We start from the raw sequence: 16,668 nt of genomic DNA on the forward strand, positions 1-16,668 counted from the left end.
TTAATCAAAGTAAAGCACATAAATGTAAATGTTTCTTAACAATATGCAGATCCCTCAAATAAAACAAATGAACACGTATCTAAATACCATTGGGGAAGGTTTTGATAAATTTAAAGCTATTCATAGCAATCAATCTGAAATTTCAAATTTATTGCATCAACAAAATCTTTCTTTATACCAAGTAGAAAATCAAACTGCAACAAGTCAAAGGGGAAGAATGTGTTCTCTAGGTTTCTTGATGAAATTGCATTCAAAGAATGTCAGAAAAACACAAACTTTCTTTTAGAAGTATTGATCAAAGGACACATAAAATTACTCTAGAATTACAGTTGCAACTTACACTCTATTTGCCAAAGCCTAAAGGTAAACATTAATGTCACAACACGTTTAGGAAAAAAAAAACACAACAAGCAGCTAGATGTTTTACAACATGTAAAGCAGTTATAGTCGGTATTTTAAAAGTATTTCAATTGCTACCTAACATCGAGAATTCTCAACATCTTTCTACTGCATTTAATAGAAAGGCATGTTTTCCTACTATTCTATAAAGTGGGTTATGTAGGGGCGCCTGGATGGCTCAGGTCATGATCTTGCAGTGTGAGTTCAAGCCCCACATCGTCAGGCTCTGTGCTGACAACTCAGAGCCGGGAGCCTGCTTCTGATTCTGTGTCTCCCTCTCTCTCCGCCCCTCCCCCGCTCATGCTCTGTCTCTGTCTCTGTCTCTCTCTCTCTCTCTGTCAAAAATAAAAATAAACATTAAAAAAATTTTTTTTAAAAAGTGGGTTATGTGGAAGTTTAAACAGAACTGCATCTACTTTGATAGGTCAACAACTCCATCTTGTTGACTTAGAAAAGAAATATTAGGGAACCACTAAAGTTGTATTTATTTAAGGTTCTATTCTTTACTTTCAGAGGTACAAAAAAGTATTCAAAAGTTAAGACACTTTTTTTTTTTTTAATTTTTTGAGAGAGAGAGCACGTAAGCGGGGAAGGAGCAGAAAGAGGGAGACAGAATCTGAAGCAGGCTCCAGGCTCTGAGCTGTCAGCACAGCCCAACACTGGGCTCAAACTCCCGAACCACAAGATCATGACCTGAGCTGAGGTTGGACACTTAAGTAACTGAGCCACCCAGGCGCCCCAAAAGTTAAGACACTGTTAACGGTGAGTAATTAGATAACTGAAACATCAAGCAGCAAACATAATAGTGGAAAAGTGAATCCAAGTACAAAACCAAATGAACACTAAAACTCAAGAATACCCTATTTCACATCAATTTGTTTTTTAACCTGTTTCATCTACCTTCTACTTTTGACCCTCTTCCCTCCACTGATAGAATGTTATCTGATGTGACTGTAAGTTTACAGTTCCTAGTATTAACTTAAAATGTAAATTTTTAAATAAAAATTCCAAAGATTTAGTTGCATATAAGGTGGTCTCTCTCACAACTTCTGTTCCCCCCAGCCACTCAGATCTCTCCGTAAGCAACAAATGCTATCAGCTTCTTGTATATCCAGAGATATTCTGTGACAGAGAATTCCTGAAACACTCCCTTTACAGAAGATACCATAATACATACCTAGTTCTGAACTAAAGTTCATTCAACAATATGTATTTGAGATCGTATCAGTAAATGAACTCTTCCTAGTGGGTGTAATTCATTATTCCATTGTATGGATGTTATTTAATGTATTTAACCAGAACCCCTTTGATGGACAGTGAGGTTACTCTAAATTTTTGTTAAAATAAATAATGTTGCCTGGGAAATCTACATCATTTTGGGTCAATTCTTTAAGTAAAATTTGCAATGTTGATAAATATTGCCCGAGTAGCCCAACTGTCCCCTAGTAGTGAGAGAGTATGTTTTCTCACAGCCTTCCAAACACACCTTCAGTGTAGTTTTAATCACCATTTCCTTTATGACTGTATATCTTTTCATGTATTTATGATATTTTTATTTTCTATGAATGATCAGATTGTATCCTTTGACTTTTATTATTTTTTTATTATTGCTGTTTATATGGACTTTTTCCCTAAAATAAAAGTGTTCAGTGAACATTTCCATATACCATTTCACTTTTTCTTTTTTTTAAGTATAGCTGACACACAATGTTACATTAGTTTCAGGTATACAACATAGTGATTTAACAACTCTGTTATGCTATGCTCACCCCAAGTGTAGCTATCATGTCACCATACAACACTTTTATAATATCAATGACTACATTCCCTATACTACACCTTTTATCTTTGACTTATTCATTCTATAACTGGAACTCTGTGCCTCTCAGTTCTCTTTACCCATTTTGTCCTTTCCCCATCGCACATCCTCTCCCCTCTGGCAACTGTTATTCTCTGTGTTTATAGGTCTGATTCTGCTATCTATTCATTTGTTTAGATTCCTTTTTAAAAAAAATTTTTTTATGTTTATTTTTGAGAGACAGAGACAGAGCGTGAGCAGGGGAAGGGCCGAGAGAGAGGGAGACACAGAATCTGAAGCAGGCTCCAGGCTCTGAGCTGTCAGCAGAGCCCGACACGGGGCTCAAACCCATGAACCGAACAGTAAGATCATGACCTGAGCCAAAGTCGGCCGCTCAACCAACTGAGCCACCCAAGCACCCCTCATTTGTTTAGATTCCACACACAAGTGAAATCATGGTATCTGTCTTTCTCTGTTTTGACCACTTTTAAATAAGACTGAACTTCTTCATATTCTTTTCTCTTTATATATAAAGAGAAATTAGCCATGTGTCTGCTAATTCCAAATGGTTTTATCCAGTTTGTGATCTGATTTTTTCTTTGTTCATGGTAGTTTATGCCATGCAAAAAACTACTTTAATGTAGGCAAAACTGTCAATCTTTTCTTATATGGCTTCTAGGTTTTCTCATATTCTTAGAAAGCCACCCTCAGATTATAAAGTAATTCTTCAATATTTCTTCTACTCTCATAGTTTCATTTTTTAAAATGTATAAATCTTTGAAATTAGTGTAAAATATGGATTCAAGTTTATTTTTTCCAAATGTCTATTCAGTCATCCCTAAATCATAGACTGAACAATAAGTTTTTTTCCAATAATTTGAAATGCCACCTTTAAAACACACCAAATGCCTTGCTGCATTTAGATTTCTTATTTTGTTCCACTGATCTACACTAATTCTACAGTGTTTTAACTACTGCATCTTAGAATTAGCTTTTGGGGCACATGGGGAGCTCAGTCAGTTGAGCATCCAACTTCAGCTCAAGTCATGATCTCTCAGTCGTGGCTTTGAACCCCACGTCGGACTCTGTGCTGACAGCTCAGAGCCTGCAGCCTGCTTCGGATTCTGTGTCTCCCTTTCTCTCTGCCCCTCCCCAGTTCGCGCTCGGGCTTGTTCTCTCTCTCTCAAAAATAAATAAACATTAAAAAAAATTTATTTAAAAGAAAGAATTAGCTTTTAATCTGGTAGGGCTTGTCCTCTCTTAAGTACTATTATTTTTCAGAATTTTTCTGGATATTCCTTTTTTTTTTTTTTTTTGAAAGCTGAGCTATCAACGTGCTTTCAATTAAACATACCATTATAAAATGAACCCTGACTTAAGAGTGTATTAAATGTGAAAAGAAATTATCTTTTATGGCCAAAAATTGATACCAATCAAGTTTCCTACTTCTGTATGAGAAAAAAGTAGAAACGATGACTGTATCATGACTCAAATTTATAGGGTGTTTATCTAAACCAGTGGCTCTTGATTTTAAAAAATTTAAGTATCCTACTCATTAGCCAACAATATGTAGCATGTAATATCCTAAAGCAGTTGTAAAAGTCAGAAATTTATGGTTTTACCACCCAAGTATGAGTATGAGCCCATATACCATACGCAGTTTTACCTTATTTAAAAAAAAAAATCTCTTCTAAGTCTCTTTTAATCTATGAGTTTTCCCTCCAATAATTAATTTATTGAAGAACCTGGGTTACTTGATCTGTAGAATTTTCCACAGACTAGATTTTGCTTAAGATATGATTTAACATGATCCTGTCTTCTGCATTTCCCGCAAACCAGAGTTAGAGCCAGACACCTGCTCAGACTCGGGTTTATTCTCTCTGGCAAAACTTTAGGTGGTGTCGTGTTCTCTCATCAGGAGGCACTCAAAGGCTGGTTATCTCTTTTTATGATGTTATCAACTGTGTTGATGTACAAGGTCTAGATCCATTAATTTACTGGAAGTTGCAAAAAGTGGTAATGCTACTATTTTTCATTTATTATTTGACATATTTTTCAAAGAGATATTTTTCCTCACCTACAGTTTGGTTACCCAAAGTACAGTTCATAAGGCAGGATAAATGCTTTTTATCTTTTTATCCATTTATTATCCATTTTTATCCACTTATACTCTGATAATCACCAATTGTGGGTTTTAGGGGTTTTTGTTCATTTATTCATTGTGACAAATTGTATTTTCCAAAAATTATTACATTTCCCATCTGACCTGGTTTTCCAGAACCTTGCCATTTTCCCCGGAACCTTGCAACTTCATGAGACCTCAAAAATCTAACACAGCCCAGAAATCTTCAGAACTAAAATGTAATATGTTATTTATATAATCAATGTTTTCATTTGTATAATTTTTACCTATATAATACATATTATTTATTATTATAAGATAATAAATGATGTTATTTAATACCACTAAGTTTGGGGTAATCTGTTATATAACCATAACCAAATGGATACTTGTACCTAGAAGCAACGGGCTGCTGCAGTAAAACATCAAGCATGTGGGGTGCATGGAGGGTGAGAGTTGGAAGGACCTTGAAGAGACTTAGCAGAAGCCTAATGGTCTTCATGGAAACCACTGGTGAGGGCTTCAGAAAAGTGAGAAAAATGTTTTGGAAACCTGGAGGAAAAAGGATCTCTGTGTGTGGTGTCTGAAGTTTGTCAAAGTTGTCACCTGTGGTAAGGCATGACAAACAGAAAATTAGGAGCTATACCTAATGAACTGATAAGATTTAGCTAGAGAGTTTCAAGCAGAATGCTCAAGAGTACCAACTATTTCTTTTAGCAGAGTATAAGGGTAAAAATGAGCTTCAAACAAGCCACAAAACCTGTCTAGCTTTCAAGTACAATTTAAAGGAAATATTAAGGAGCTAGGACTTGATAAGTTCAAAAATAAAACTGTTTCTCATTCTCAGCCTTTCCAGTCTGCAAAAATACTTGAAGACCTCAAAGTTCTAAGGAGGTGTTCTTCACAGAATCTTTTCACACACAGAAAAGGCCCCTTGGGAATCCTAAGGGGATACTTCCACAGTCTTTTTGTTAAACAACAGGGCTACAGAGAATCTAAAGGGTTTTACGCCATAGCGGCCTCACAGGGAGTCCAAAACGGCAAAGGGCTTAATCTTAATATTTGTGGGTGTAGCTTTTGTCTCATGGAGAAAACCCCAAAAAGACCCACAGGAAACCCAAAGTTAAGATAATAATATTTTCTGGAAAAGGAAGGATAATTCAAGGGATGAAACCAAGAGCCCAGAGTAGAACCAAGGCCTACGAAAGATCATTACCAACCAGTACAAATTAAGAAATCAGCAACATGTGCTGTATGTAAATACCGCTATATTCCTCTGAAAGTTAGTTTGAACACCTGTTTTCAATTTTTTGTTGAGGTGGAATTGCAGGGTCATATGGTAATTCTATGTCTAACTCTGCATCATTTTACATTTCCACCAGCAATGTAGGAGGGTTCAATTTCTCTACATCCTGACACCTGTTATTTTCTGTTTTTATTATAGGCATTCTAGAGAGCATGAAATGGCTATTTCATTGTGGACCTCATTTGCATTTCCCTAACGTCAACAGATTTTTAACATCTTTTCATGTGCTTTTTTTAATGTTTATTTTTGAGAGAGAGAACTCACACAGGGGAGGGGCGGGGGAGTGGGGGGGAGACAGAGGATCCAAAGTGGGCTCTGTGCTGACAGTATCAAGCCTGATGTGGCACTTGAACTCACAAACCATGAGATATGACCTGAGCCACGGTCAAACGCTTAACCGACTGAGCCACCCAGGCGCCCCTCATGTGCTTCTTAATTATTTATATATCTTGTTTGGATTAATGTCTATTCAAGTCCCTTGCCCCATGTTTTATTTGGGTTGTCTTTCAGTTGTTGACCTGTAGGAGTTCTTTACATATTCTGGATATTAGATCCTTATCAGATACGTGGTTTGAAAATATTTTCTCCCACTCTTTTCACTCCTTTGATGAATAAAAATTTTTAATTCTGATGAAATCCAATTTATCTTTTGGAGTCATATCTAAGAAACCATTGCCACATCCACTTTGACCTCTAGAGCTCTCTTTCTTAAGCAGCAAGTTAATCTCTCTATATAAACTAAATATCCTACTTTAACACACTTTCTGAGTTCTCGAATTCCTTTTACTAATAATACTAGATGATAATAATAACATCTAAACTTATGATGTAGAAAAACCTATGCTGTTTCAAAGCAATCTGCCTTGACACATAACTTTGTAATAAATATTATAAGGTTAGCATTGCTATTTCTAACCTATAGAAACATGATTTTTAAAAACTGATATGATAAAACATACAACTCCCATATTATGTTCTTGCACAAACCCTCTATTCCTTAGCTCCAAACTAACACGAACATACAAAAAGAAACCACAATCTGGAAACAAGTAACTATAATAAATAATCCCCTCACATGAACCCTATCTGGAGGTTCCAGGTTTTCCCTCTAGATATTGCTGGTTGCTATAACTGATGATGTTTTGGTGGGTTTTGTCATAAGGATTCCTCCCACACAAACAAGACATCCAGAAGTTAATGCCCAGTTCTACATTTGAAATGCAGATTAGTATGTGACAACTTAAGTTTTTCTACAGTTAACTTAAAATATTTTATAAGAATCATGAAGGGGCGCCTGGGTGTCGGTTAAGCCCCGACTTCGGCTCAGGTCATGATCTCACAGTTCGTGAGTTTGAGCCCCGCATCGGGTTCTGTGCTGACATCTCAGAACCTGTAGCCTGCTTCAGATTCTGTGTCTCCCCCGCTCTCTCTCTGCTCCTTCCCCAGTAGTGCTCTGTCTCTGTCTCTCAAAAATAAACAAACATTACAAAAAAAAATTTTTCTTAAAGAATCATGAATTAAGGTTAAAAATATATCACACCAAAAAAATGCAGTAAGTTTGGCACTGAAGCAGCATTCTCTCTCAGCATAGACACATCCTGTATCTAAGTACCCTTCAGTTACAACAAGGAAATGGCAGATACTAATCAATATGGCAAAAGAAATAACTTAACACTTTAATTTTCCCTGCATATATGTATGTATATGATTCATATATTCTCACTCGCATGTCTTCAGTTACGGTGTAAAATTTATTCCAAAATGGTTTGAAAGCCACTGGCCTAAAGAAATGAAAATAAGGAAAAATAAAAACGACTCTAGTATGGGTAAAAGCAAACAGCAAGCTTCATGATATATTAAACTACTTCCTACCGTGTGTGCTTGGCAGACATTACTACTAACATATTGTTTCACAGTCCTAATAAAAAAAAAAAAGAATTCTAGAAGATGACAGCTAAAAATGTCCACACACAAATTCAATCTGAAACTAGTCCTGCTATCAAACTGGTCATAAACAAACTGGCTTTGTCAACCCTCAAGAACAATGTTTCTTTCTCTTAAGTGATACACAGATAAGATTCTGTATATGCAGATGACCACTACCAAATGGATAGTTTGGGAGAGGGCTAGGCTAAGCTGAAAACCCAGGTCCTCCAAACACCCCCAACTCACTGGGATTAAGATGACAAATGGTGTTAAGTCTGAGAAATAAACTGAGGAAAAATTAGAGCTCTGAAGCACATTTCTGGAAAGAAAGAGGACACAAAACAGAATAATTCATTTCTATTGAATATCTACACGTAAGGAATTTAGGGATGATAAGTCCAGACACAAAGAATAAAACAGATGCCATGTGATGGTTAATTTTATGTCAACTTAAAGGGTGTTTTTGGAGACTAACATTTAAATCAGTGAATTGTGCCATAAAGCAGCTTGCCTTCAACAATGTAGGTGGGCCTCATCCAATCAGTTGAAGGTCTAACCAGAACAAAAAGACCAGCCTCCCCCAAAGAGGGAGAATTCTCCAGGAGACTGCTTTCATTCTGGAACTGCACATCAGCTCCCCAGGTCACTGGCCTTCAGACTAAAACTGCACCACAGGCTCGCCTGGGTCTCTGCATATCAAGCCTGCTAGCTCCACTGCAGATGTTGGACTTGCCAGCTTCCAAAACTGCGTAAGCCAATTCCACACAATAAATCCTTTTATTTATATACGTATCCTATTGGTTCTGTTACTCTGGAGAACCCTAACACATGATCAGAGATTCTAAAACCTATGGGGCTTTAAGTGAGGTCACATGTACTCATGGAGATTAAGAAAAATTAACAGAAAATAATTTATTTTTTAATTCAAACATGTCATAAATATTTACTGAGCATCTATTAGGAGCCAAGGACTAGGGTCAGTACTAGAAATAGAGCAGTAAAGGACACAATCCCGTTGTGGAGCTTACATTTTAATGTGGCAAAGACGCGATAAATATACATTATGTCAGCTTTTGGTAAGAGCTATAAAGTAAATGTAGGGTAGGGGTAAGTTCAGAGGCATGCAAGGAAGGAGAGAGTGGTCAAAGTTCTATATTAGATAGGAGAGGCCTCTCTGAAGGGAAGGTGATATTTGAGAAAATATCAAAATGAAAGAAGCTAAGCAAAAATGTGTGGGAAGACTTCAGGGCAAAAGAAACAGCAAATGAAAAGGCAATGAGACTAAAATAAAATAGGAACAAAAGGTAATGAGGTATGCGCTAGAGATATCAAGACAGAACAAGGCAGAGTAGAAAAATGAAATAGGCAAAGAGTAGATCATGAAGGGCCCGGTGGGTGTGGTAAAGAGTTTATATTTTATTCTCAATGTGATAGGATGTGAATGAAGGGCATGCCATGATCCGTATGCTTTTAAAAAAAGACTTCATTAACTACTACATAAAGAATTGACTCTAGAAGGGCAATGGTAAAAGCAGGAAAACATTAAAGAAGATGAAGTTTGATGGAGTGGAAAGGACTGTGACAAATAGAATATTCTGGATAAAGTTGACACATCAAACAAGGAAAAGAAAATCTGAGTACAAAGCTCAAAAGAAGCTAGTCATCTGCTTCGGAATTAAAATTCTGAGAATTGATATAATCCCAAGTAAGAGTATATAGAGAGATGGAACAATGAGATCTCACTACACATGTATTAGAATGGCCCAAGTCCCTAACACTGACAATACCAAATGCTGATGAGGACGTGGAACACAAACTCCCATTCAACACTCCTGGGAATGCAAAAACAGTTCAGCCACTTTGAAAGATAGTTTGGCAGTTTCTTACAAAACTAAACAGATAATAAAGCAATCATGCACCTTGGTATTTACCAAAAAAAAGCTGAAAACTTGTGTCCACACAAAACCCTGCACATGAATGTTTAGAGCAGGTTTATTCGTAATTGCTAAAACTTGGAAGCAACCAAGATATCCTTCAGCAGGTGAATGGATAAATAAACCGTAGTACATTATTATTCAGTGCTTAAAAAATTTAAAAAAAAAAAAAAACTATCAAGCCCTGAAAAGACATGGAAGAAAGTTAAATGCATAATACTAAGTGAAAGAAGCCAATGTGAAAAGGCTACATAGTGTATGATTCCATCTATAGGACATTCTGGAAAGGCAAAACTATGGATAATAAAAAGATCAGTGTTTGCCAGGAGGTGAGGAAAGAAAGTGATAAGTGGAAAATAGAAAATTTTTAAGATAGTGAAAATGTTCTGTACAATACCATAATGACTGATACATGTCATCATATATCTGCTCAAACCCAGACAATGTACAACACCAAAAGTGAAACCCAATGTAAACTATGCACTCTGGGTGATTATAACATGCCCATGTTAAGTTCATCGATTGTAATAAACGTTCTACTCTGATGGGGGATACTGATAATGGAAGAAGCTATGCATGTGTAAAGCTAAAACCGCTCTTAAAAAAGTTAAGTACTGGGGCACCTGGGTGGCTCAGTTGGTTAAGCATCTGACTTCGGCTCAGGTCATGACCTCGCAGTTCATGGGTTCAATCCCCATGTCAGGCTCTGTGCTGACAGTTCAGAGCCTGAAGCCTGCTTTGGATTCTGTGTCTCCCTGTCTCTGCACCTCCCTCATTCCCACTCTGTCTCTCTCTCAAAAATAAATAATAAAACACATTTTAAGTCTTAATTAAAATAAAAAGGAAGAGAGATGGGAAAAGAGGGCCTTGGGGATATATTCAGAGGTACAAGGAAGAAACAGATCGACAGGAAAAAGGAAAGAAATGAAGGGTAAAATGAGCCCCAAGATACATGAGAAAAGCCTAAAGAGTAAAAAAAAGTTTCACAAAGCAACAATATCAAATGCTACAGAACGATTGAGGAGATAGTTAAGAATAAACCAATGGAGGTGCCTGGGTGGCTCAGTCGGTTAAGCCTCCAACTCTTGATTTTGGTTCAGGTCATGGTCTCACAGTTGGGGAGATCGAGCTGTGCAGGGGGCTCCACACTGATAGTATGGAGCCTGCTTAGGATTCTCTCTCCCCCCCCCCGCTCTACTCCTGTTCGCAAACATGCTCTGTCTCCCTCTACAAATAAACTTAAAAACAAAACAAAACAAAAAGAATAAACCAATGAATTTTACAAAATACCAATTTTAAGACCACAAGAAAATGTGAATGTTGGGGCACCTGGGTGGTTCAGGCAGTTAAGCGTCTGACTTCAGCTTAGGTCATGATCTCACAGCTTGTGAGTTCGAGCCCCACGTAGCGGCTCTGTGCTGACAGCTCAGAGCCTGGAGCCTGTTTCAGATTCTGTGTCTCCCTCTCTTCTGCCCCTCCCCTGCTCACACTCTATCTCTCCTTCAAAAATAAACATTTAAAAAAAGAAAAGAAAATGTGAATGCAAGCCAGAAAAGGGTTCATATTTTAGTATGAAGCTTTAGTCTGTTTTCTTCTAACTTCCTAATTGGGAGCCCAGTAAGTGAAAAATGTTTTGATAAAGGCAAGGAAGAAAAAATAATTTTGGACTTTATGCAGAAATAGGAGACAGAGCCTATGAGATCTGGGGGAGAGCTGTGTGTGCCTTCCCAGGCTGGAGTGTCACATGGTCATTCAGCAATTCAGCAAGGGTCTGATAGGGGAGCTGGGTAGCTTCCCAGGGTCCTGGGTGACAGGTATCAGCTGTATAACTTGGTCGTTTGAAGGGAATGCCCAGAACACAGACACGTCAGTGATTTTCATGCATTTTTCCCCCATTACTACAGCCTCCCTGTATAAGCTCATAATTACATCTTCAGGCCTGGAGTATGTAAAGAGATTAGTATAGGGGCGCCTGGGTGGCTCAGTCGGTTAAGCATCCGACTCTGTTTCAGCTCTGGTCATGGTCTTGCAGTTTGGTGGGTTCAAGCCCCGCATCAGGCTCTGCACTGACAGCACGGATACTGCTTGGGATTCTCTCTCCCCCTCTCTCTCTGCCCCTCCCCCACTCACACTCCCTCTCAAAATAAATAAATAAACTTAAAAAATTTTTAAAAGAAACTAATGGGCCTAGTGTATACTAGCCTATAGACCATATACGCATATACAGAATAGGCTGTTCTAGAATAGTCTATACTCCTGCCTCCTTAGTCTCTTAGATCTGTCTTTTGTGCTTGGATCAATTTCCTAAAACATTTTTATGTTACTTCCTTCCTCTGAAAACCTTCATTGACTCCCTGTAGCTTGAGAAGAAACCCAAAGTCCTTGACTGGCATCCACATTCAAGGCCTTCACAATTTGAGCCAAGGTAGCTTCCCATTCTCATTATCTGTGGGCCCTTGACATGAAGTGTGTACTGTGGCCAGGCTCATCTGGTCACTGTCCCCACAACAGGACTTGTGTTTCTCCTCCTTCATGATCCTGTTGCTATCATTCCCTTTCGAGTGTGTCTGCACACCATCATCTCTAAATCCCCTCCATCCTGGCTCCCATCTCCACTGCTTTTGCTGATGGTGACATCTACCTATACTGTCATTGTGGCAATGAGATGATTGCTTTGTAAGTGTCTCAGGCTGTGCCATGAGCTCATGACAACCATGACAACCTGAGGGCAGAATAAGAAGATTGTGCCAGGAAAGGAGAGCTTCAAAGACAAACCAACAGTTCTGCCCTGAAAGGCAGCTCAACTTCCTCCATTCTTCTAGTCTCATTTGGGTACTGTATTAGGAGAGACACTAAGATGGTCCTCCAAATCCTCACCCCCTGTTAAGCCATGAGGATCAGGGTTGTATGGCAAAAGGGATTTTGCAAGTGTAATTCAGGTTACTAATCAGTTGACTGAGTTCATCAGAAGGGAGGTTTTTCAGGTGGGCCTACCCTAATCATATAAGCCCTTTACACGTTGGTCTAGAGATAAGCAGGAAAGTTAAGGGAGACTTTTGAAGTCTAAGAGACAAGCTCCTCGTAGCCTGCAAGAAAGCAAACACCCATGTTATAAATTGGCGCTGAGGACCTTGTGGCAAGACACTTCTAACAGCCTCTAAGAGGGCTAGGTGAGACCAGGCAAGAAAAGAGGAACTTCAGTCCTTCAATGGCAAGGGCCTGAATTCTGCCAATAAAATGAACTTGGAAGAGGACCCTGAACTCCAGATGAGAACCACAGCACCGTCAACACCTTGATTGCAACCTTGTGTAGCAATGAACAAAGAACCCGGACCATCCATGACTGGAAACTGCAAAATAATAAATGGGTGTTTTTAACCTGCCAAATTTGTGGTATTTGTTATGCATCAATAAAGAACTAATACAGACCCTACTTTCCTAAAGAAGAGGCTGCTTCTATCCCGTCAACAAGTGGGGATACAAGCAAACTTAAAGGGAGAAAAAAAAAAAAAAAAGCTGACTTTTACTATTTCTAACTCACTATGACCAGGGATTTTGTTCAATTACTACCTGAGTAACAGTACCTGTTTTGCAATACATTTTTACAAAATATCAATGTTCTGCAAATTGTGAGCAATGTTAACAGGTTTACTTTTTTATTTCCAATTTTAGAAAATTACTTTGATAACCATGCAGGAATAAAAGTCACTGGGTGTCTAGGCTTCTTGGATGTCTGCCAAAGTTGTGCCAGCACCTGGAGAGATATATTCCTAGGCTAATCTCAGAAATGAGCCAAGGTCATGGCTCCTGTCCTTCCTTAGTACCAAGAGTTTTTACTCCATAAACCACAACCTTTCATTTTTGTTTAGAGTAAGAATAGCTCAGAGCTCCTCTCGGCTACAAAAAAGAAAGTCCCTCCCTAATAATTACAACCTTGACCCCTAAAGCGCGGACTCTAACAGTCTAAACATCTTATTAAAGATTCAAAAAGCCAAGGCTATGCATTTCCTGCTGGGAACTGTAGTTCTCCCCTCGACCTTCAACCACTGGCTGCGCGAAACCTATCACGAGCCCAACCGGCTACCCGAGCGCCGGCAGCCACGATTGGTCCCTGACTGGGGCAGCGTGGGGCTGATTGGATGACAGGTCCCCGAAGCCATGCCTACCTTCCTGCGCCCGCCTACCCGCCACCGACTCCTTTCTACACCCCATCCCGCTTCAGCAATAACCCTCAAGTCATCCTGTTGGGCTAAATCCCCAACTAACTGCCTCACGGGTCCGCCCGGGACTCTCGCAGATGAGGGCGACCCTGACACACGCGTCTCTCCTGGGGCCTAGACAGAGAGAAAGCCTCCCCCATTTTCCTTTGGTTGCATGAAGTCAGCCTGACCACGCGCTCCCTCTCCTCGCGCCCTCGCGCTCACCTGGGCGGCGGCAGTCACACCCGATAACTGACAGACCCGCAGCATCTCGGCCGGGGGACCGCACTGCTGGCGTACGCGGGAGCTACCGCGGCGGCGCTAGTAAGGGAGAGCGTGCGTGAGTGCGTGCCTGCGTCCGTGCCTCTTCTCCGCGCCGGGCGGGCGTACCGGAAGGGCAACCAACGTCGCTGCGCACGCGCAGCTCCCTCTCTCGACCCCGCCTAGGCGGCTCGGAGAGGGTGGGCCCTCCTCTGGCGGAAAAGGCGATTTCTCCTTCCGGGTCTCTCTCGGAATTCTCTGTAGCCGCAAGAAGGAGTTAGCTGGGGAATCAGGAGGGTGAAAGGGAGTCGGAAACATCAGTGCGGAAAACAGCTGTGATTCTTCGAACAATTCAAGCCAGAAAATATCTCAGCCGCCTCTTTCACCTGGATACTTCGTAGAAAGCAGTCGATCTGGCGAAAGTTAACGTAAACAATGGTGTTGTCTTGGTTTGCGTGTTCGCTTCATTTGGTAGCCTTTCTTGAGGAAGTCATCCTGATTACGGGACACTGAAGGAACAGTGGAGAGACCTTTGTGCGGCGTGTTTGTTGTTCACGTATCTAATAAGTGGTAGCGCAGAGATAGAAACCCAGATTCTTCGGGTTCCATCGCTTCTACTCCTAGATTAAACCACACTGATTTTTCCACCACGTTTTCATTTTACAAAAATAATTTTGGCCGCTTCTGTGGAATGGGTTGGAAGTTAAGGAGGTCAGTGCAGAAGAACTGTTCAAAGTATTCCACTAAGTCTATACCCAAAGTTTGGCATGTTAAATACTGAACATAGTATTCTATACTATTAGCATTAATAATGATCTTATCAGCACAGTATCAAGGAAACTAACTTGCATAAATATTGTATTTACAAAGTACTTTCAGGTCTTAACTAGGTAATTTATTACAGTATGGTGTTGTTAGAGTTAGGGTTTATTACAGTATGGTACTGACCCCACTTGTAAAATGGAGAAGTAATTGGAAAATTACCTAAAATAATCATGTTTGTGTATGTTCGATGCTTTTCAGAGTACTTTAGTAATCACATTACACTATTTTGTATCACCTATCACCTAACGGCCTACAGTGTAGTCGCCCATTTTTTAAAAGTAATTTTAGCAATTAAATTGCAATCTGCCCATCCTATCCCTGCCCACTGCTGTCATGCTGGGTGATGCCAGTGTGATGACTTTTCTAACACCTTGGCCATAAACCTGTCAATTCCAATCAGGAATTTCTGTTCGAACCATTTGTGGCCCAGCTACATCTTGGATCTGAACATCCCTACCAACTTTTCCAGCTTCAGGATCTCAAGCTTCAAAATTAATTTGTTTTCCTGATGTCTCATTTAACCAAATCCTTAATCTTCATAACCTCTACATGCAATTTCTGAAAACTTTTTTGCTTTAAAACAGACTCCCCTAAATACACAACTTTTAAGTCACTTCTCTGCTCAAAAATGTGCAATAACTCCCATCGCCAATTCAAAGAACATTTATGAAATGTCTCCGTACTTTTCCAGCATGGGGGAATGTTTTTAAGGCTCAACATGGCCATCTTAGGTGGGAGAGTAATATAGCAATGATAGTGGTCAAAGCTGATCACCCATTTACATACTCTAAAACCCAGAAGAACTAAAGGATAACCATCTCAGTAGTTCTCAAAGTGTGAACTAGGGAGTTTGAGACCTTTTCAGAAGACGCATAAAATCAACACTACCTTCATAACATTAAGATATTTGCTGTTTTCACTCATCTCGTAATTTTAAAGTAGATTTTTTCCAGAAGCTAGGTGACAAGTGATATCACAATAGATTGAAGGCATAAGCAAATTTCAGAATCCAGCTTTCTATTAAACCAGATCTTAAAAGAGATTTGCAAAAGAGGTTAAACAATGCCACTCTTCTCACTAATTTTTTTTTATCTTGGAATAGTTATTTTTCCTGAATATATTTTGTTATAAAAATAATTGTTTTAAAATGAATTACTCAGTATGATAGGCAGGATAATTATTCCCAAATATATGTACATTTTCCTAATTCCTGGAACCTATGAATATGTTCGTTTACACGGCAAAAAAGATCTGCAGGTGTGATTAAATGAAAACTCTTGAGATGGGGAGACTATCCTGAATTATCTGCATAGGCCCCATGTAATGACAAGGGCCTTTATGAGTAACAGATGGGGAGAGGAGGGCCAGAGTTTGAAAAGGAGATGTGACAATGGAAGCAGAAGTCAGAGAGATGTGATTACTGGCTTCGAAGACAGAAGGAGGCACAAGGTGGAGAAGGCAGGCAGCTTCTAGAAGCTGGAAAAGGCAAGGAAACATATTCTCCCCTAGACCCTCCAGAAGGAACATAGCCCTAGATATTTTGATATTAGCCTTGTGAAACCCATTTTAGACTTATGACCTACAGGGGTGCCTGGGTGGCTCAGTTGGTTAAGCATCCAACTTTGGCTCAGGTCTTGATCTCACGGTTCGTGAGTTTGAGCCCTACATCGGACTCTGCTGACAGCTCAGAGCCTGGAGCCTGCTTCGGATTCTGCATCTCCTTCTATCAAAAATAAATAAATAAATGTGAAAATAAATAAATAAATGTGAAAAATAAATAAATGTGAAAAAAAATTTAGACTTACGACCTACAGAATTACAAGATAATTTGTATTGTGTTATGCCACTAAGTTTGAGGTAATTCATTTCAGCAGCAATTGGAAATATAATTAAAAGCT

The 16,668-nt window shown here is 39.3% G+C and overlaps 1 protein-coding gene across 7 annotated transcripts in view; it reads right to left on the reverse strand.

The window, feature by feature from the left end:
• The window catches only part of IMMT (inner membrane mitochondrial protein), a 40,275-nt gene extending 26,189 nt beyond the window's left edge, over positions 1-14,086 (reverse strand). For all 7 annotated transcript variants that reach the window (XM_006930264.5, XM_019827537.3, XM_019827536.3 and 4 more), the window contains exon 1: positions 13,910-14,086. In XM_006930264.5, the coding sequence (XP_006930326.1) occupies positions 13,910-13,954 (45 nt within the window). In that variant the 5' untranslated portion in view covers positions 13,955-14,086. The remainder of the gene's footprint in view (positions 1-13,909) is intronic.
• Positions 14,087-16,668: the final 2,582 nt, after the last annotated feature.

This window comes from Felis catus, chromosome A3 (genome assembly GCF_018350175.1).
Source record: "Felis catus isolate Fca126 chromosome A3, F.catus_Fca126_mat1.0, whole genome shotgun sequence".
In the NCBI taxonomy this organism is placed as follows: Eukaryota; Metazoa; Chordata; class Mammalia; order Carnivora; family Felidae; genus Felis; species Felis catus.